Genomic DNA, 4,728 nt, shown 5'->3' with positions numbered 1-4,728 from the left:
AAAATTAAGTGAGGTAAGACAATATTATATGATTTGCAAAGAACCTAAGAAAGAATCATCCAATTTTAAAGGAAAATGAGAGCCGAGCATTCCAGGGCAATTTGAACCAATGGGTAAATAAGACATAGAATTCAAGCATGAATTCCTCTGGGACTGAGGAAACTGATGGAATGAGAGGAAAGGTTAAAGCAGGGTCTTTCTTACCACTCAATTCCTTTTAACTCCGCCCTTTTAGACATTAGTCTAGATCATCTAAAAGTCAGGCGATAGTAAGGGGCTGTATAGAAAGAAATTAGGCTATCAAAAGGGAAAAGGGGCTCAAGGGGAAAAGAGGCGGCTGAGAGGCAGTGGTCAACACTAATTAAGGGGGAGGCAAACATGGACAAAGGGATATAGAGTTTGTGTGAATTACGAATAACCAATATATGCACAGCTATTTTAGATGTCTCTAGGCCAAAGAAATAAAGGCAGATACCAAAGTGAAAAATGAAAGCAAGAAGGATAATAAATATAGAAAAACTTAGGGCCACCACTCTTAATTTGTCCTACCTAACACCTAACCTAGTCACCATCTGTGAGTTTAATGGACTGCTTGTCCAGGTGGTCTAGTCTCACAGGCATCATCTTGGAATAATTATATTCCAGATCTAGTAGTACTAGGTCTCATAATGACAAAGTGAATGCTTTTGAGTTTTTTTTTTTTTTAATTGGAAATAATCTATGACTTAGAAAAATTTATGCCTTATTTTTTTTTTAACCAATCACCCTCCCAGCCTATGCCCCCCAAGACTTCAACTGAAACCCTCCAGGAAAAAATATACTGTTCAATTTTTTGCTATTTGATTGAATGTGACTCTTTTTGAGTTTTTTGTTTACCTTTGTCTTCTCTTAGACTGTAGGTTTGAAACAGACATAAATAATATTCCTCTGACCAATCCTCTAATACATGTTATTCAGCTCTAATTTAGGGAAAAAAAAGTATCTGCATTTATATATTTCCCCAAAGGCCAAGAAGCTAGTATGAACAAACAGTGTATAGTTAATGAAAGGCAAGTATGCACAAATGGGACATCATCTGAATTAGTTTAAATAAATATAGTACATTCTAAATGTTTATATATATATAAATTATACTGTAAATTTTCTAAATGTTTTCTGAATAGCAATTAATTACTTTAAATGTCAGATTTTAGTGTATTAAAGAAAATAATCTGACCTTAAGTTGCTCTTCCAAAGCCGCGGTTGCATGCTCTCCAGTAGATTCATCGACTACCACTACCATGTGAGTGAGAGAATTGACCTTGACTTGTTCTTGTTCTAGGTCTTCTTGAAGCACCTGAAAAATAAATTTTTTAAAGGAAATGAAAATTTCTTCCCAAATACATGTAATTTATTATGTGTGCCATGTTTTGGGTAATGCAAAATATTTTAATAAACTAGAACCATTCCAAGCAAATTTTCTGCTACGATGTTCAGCAAAATTTGCAAATTTTACTTCCAATGGAACTCAAAAGTATGTAGAGAGAGCATCTATTAAGAAAGGTACAGTAGGATGTTATGCCTCTTATCCCACCTCCTCTCACTTTTCAAGGACTTTTATCCTAAAATTATATGCTGCTTCTGGCATTTTCAATGTCTCCTTCTCTATAGAAGTTCTCCATTATCAACCAAAATAAAATAAACTCTCTTGAGTCAACAAATCCCTCGTACTACTGACCTACTGTGTGTTCCTTCTCACTAAAAAAAAAAAAAAAAAAGTTTTTTAGTTACTTTTTCTACTTCCTTGCCCTACTATTCTCTTTGCCCAATCCCATTGAAACATCTCTTTTAAAGGTTGTCATCAACCTCCAGGTTCCCAATCCAATATCCATTTTTTGTCATTGTCTTATTTGACAATCCAATTACCTAATTAACCACTCCTTCATTCTTGTCATCCTTTTCTCTGGAGCTTCATGTACCACCCTCTGTTGATTATCTTCCCACCTTACCAAGTGCTATTATTTTTAGCTCCTTTGCTGATTCCTTCTCCTTTGCTCAACTATAAATCAGATGTCACTCTATATAAAAACCAATGGATATCTACCACACTAAGAAAAATCCAGACTCTTTGCCTGAAATCCTTATAGGGTCTAGCACCTGCCTATCTCTCCAATCTAATTGCCTATCATTGTTGCCCACTGACACTGTTTCAGCCACACTTGTCTTTCTCTCCTCCACAAATATGTCAAACTATTTTCACTCCTGAGTTGTTCTTCCTCCATATCTTAAAATAATCTCTCCTTATCACTGAGGACTCAGTTAAAGTGTCACTTCCCCAGAGATGCTTTTCATTAATATGCTGTCTAAATCTGATCCTTAGTTACTCTCTTTTTCTGTCATTTTTAAATAACATTTTCACTACTCAATATTTCCTCATGTATTAGTCATTTGTCTCTAATTACTTGAATTTAAGAACCACTAGAACAGAGATGTCCTCTGTCCTCTCATTACATACTCTAAGCAACAAAAGATCAATAAACTTTTGCTGAATGGTGCCACATAGAAGGATGATGGCAATACGCACAGATGATTTTGTCCCTTCCTGATTGCATAAAGATTGCAACTTCATAGGAGGGAGTAGCTTTTTTAAAAAAGTGTAATTACAATTACACTAACGAGTACATATAACCACAAAACAATATTCCAGTCTTTTGTAAAATCGTAGTGTATGATTTTTTTTTTTTTTTTGGTAAGGATAAACAGGAGTAAACAGAGGAATGATTATAAGGCAAGCAGAGGAGGAGTCAACAGAGGAGGCTGCTCTAAATCCAAGAATCCTGCCTGGGAGCTCCAGTTTCCCCAAGACTTTATCATAATATACTAATTACTATGAAATCTCTGAATGAATATGTGAAACTTCTAGTCATCTAGCTTGTTTCTTAGAACATTTTATTATATAATACAGAAATGGAGAAACAGGTTTCTCCATTCTAGAAGGCCTGCTGGCTTTCTAGAAAACCTGCAGTTCCTACCTGTGAGAGAATGACACTTGGCACCTATCAGATTAGCTCATAGTTATTCAAACTCTATGGCAGGTAAAAGAGAACTTATCAGGATTGGCTGCATCACAAACTCTAATGCATGAGCATTTTTATTCTAGGACTTTTATTTTCAAGTCTAAACATTTTAGAGCACCATAAAATCACTTACTTTTGCTTCCTCTCTCTAGATTTTCACACTACATTTTCAAGTGAAGCAATTTAGAATAAAATGACTATGCATATATTTTGTGTACAGAGTCTATACTGTCTATCACGCCTTTGACATTCTAGAGTTTGCACTGGTTAATAAAACTATTTCTGCTATGAGACCAAAAACAGAAACATTAACATCCAGCATTGTCCTTGAAAGTCATGTTGAGTCTGTGTTTTCTGAGTTACATAAGCCAGAACTGGGAACATTTCAAATGTGTAAGCCAGGAACTTTAAAAATAATAATTGTAATAATATTTTGGTAGCCAATATATCATAAGTTGGTTTCTTTAATTTAACCAATTCCTTTTTGCTATTACTCAAGTATGAGAGTATATACAATTACAAATATTAAAAACAATTAGAAAAATAATGCTATACTGTTCAAGTTTTATATGTAAATTTTTATTTTTACTATTTTAACATATTTTAGTAAAAAATTTGAGCATTGTTTGATCCATGAAGTCCTTAATTTCAAACTCAGGTCGAGTGTTTCTAAAGCATACGTGATCAAATGTATTATTTGTTTTCTCTAGTACTTAGATTTCTGGTTTTGTTTGTTTTATAATCAGAAATTATATTCTTGTTACACTGAACAAGGGCTTACATTTTATGCTTTTGCAGAAGTACAAACACAAATTACCACTAAAGTTGTGAGTCGGTAGCTCTAAAATCAAACACAAGAACTATCTGAATTTATACTGAGTTGAGATAAATACAAAACGGGAAAAACCAGCCAAAATGGTGTAGAGGATATAAGCTTTGCTCATCCCCTTTTGTGACCACATCAAGATTGAGACAGAAACACAGAGCAAACAGCAAGCAGAGTCACCTGGGGGTCTAGAAGAACAGAAGCACTACAATTAGGGAGAGAAATAAGAAATCACCCTGCAACAGTTAGAGGAGGCGGTGAAGACGCGAGGCTACCCCTTATCCAGTGGCTGAGTGGGGCAGAGGGTGTGACATCCGCAGAGGCAGAAGCCTCTTAAAGGGGCAGCGTCCGCGAGCGGACTTTTGCAGTGAAGGACATGCTCAATCTGAGCACCAGTGATAGGTGGGCTGCAAGAGTGGCACCAGGGACTTAAATGGGGACACTGAGTTGTCTGAACAAGGGCCGGAGGGGAGACTTTGTACCGGACAGAAGTGCAGGTGGTATCTATTGTTCCCCTGGTGAGGCCTCCCTCCTCCTAAAATGCAGATGCAGCAATGCCATTGCTGAGACATCATCGAACTGGATAACAGAGGTCGTCCCGCCCAGAGGATTCCCTGAAACCTTGCCTCCCCCAACTCGTGGCCCCACCTAAGCCACATCCAGTTGTATTCTCAGTGAGTCAGGCGCTCCTTGCTGAGCAGCAGCTAGATTCACAATGGAGGCAGCTGGCATCAGTTTCTGACGTGGCCTTTTAAGGCAACTATAAGCACAACATCTGTGGATTGCTTGCTGAATCTTAACAGGTAACCCTGGAGGGGCACAGGCTTGGGGCCAATTTGGCCTGCC

At 37.0% G+C, this 4,728-nt stretch overlaps 1 protein-coding gene across 1 annotated transcript in view; it reads right to left on the bottom strand.

Moving 5' to 3' along the window:
- Nucleotides 1-4,728, bottom strand: part of DMD (dystrophin) — a 1,580,480-nt gene that overhangs the window by 1,361,885 nt on the left and 213,867 nt on the right. Inside the window, exon 11 of the mRNA XM_006911463.3 lies at nt 1,217-1,336. Coding sequence (XP_006911525.1) covers nt 1,217-1,336 — 120 coding nt within the window. The remainder of the gene's footprint in view (nt 1-1,216; nt 1,337-4,728) is intronic.

The sequence above is a fragment of the Pteropus alecto genome, unplaced genomic scaffold (assembly GCF_000325575.1).
Source record: "Pteropus alecto unplaced genomic scaffold, ASM32557v1 scaffold414, whole genome shotgun sequence".
Classification (NCBI taxonomy): Eukaryota; Metazoa; Chordata; class Mammalia; order Chiroptera; family Pteropodidae; genus Pteropus; species Pteropus alecto.
Note: the sequence above shows the minus strand (reverse complement) of the source record. Positions and strands in the feature narration are given on the sequence as shown.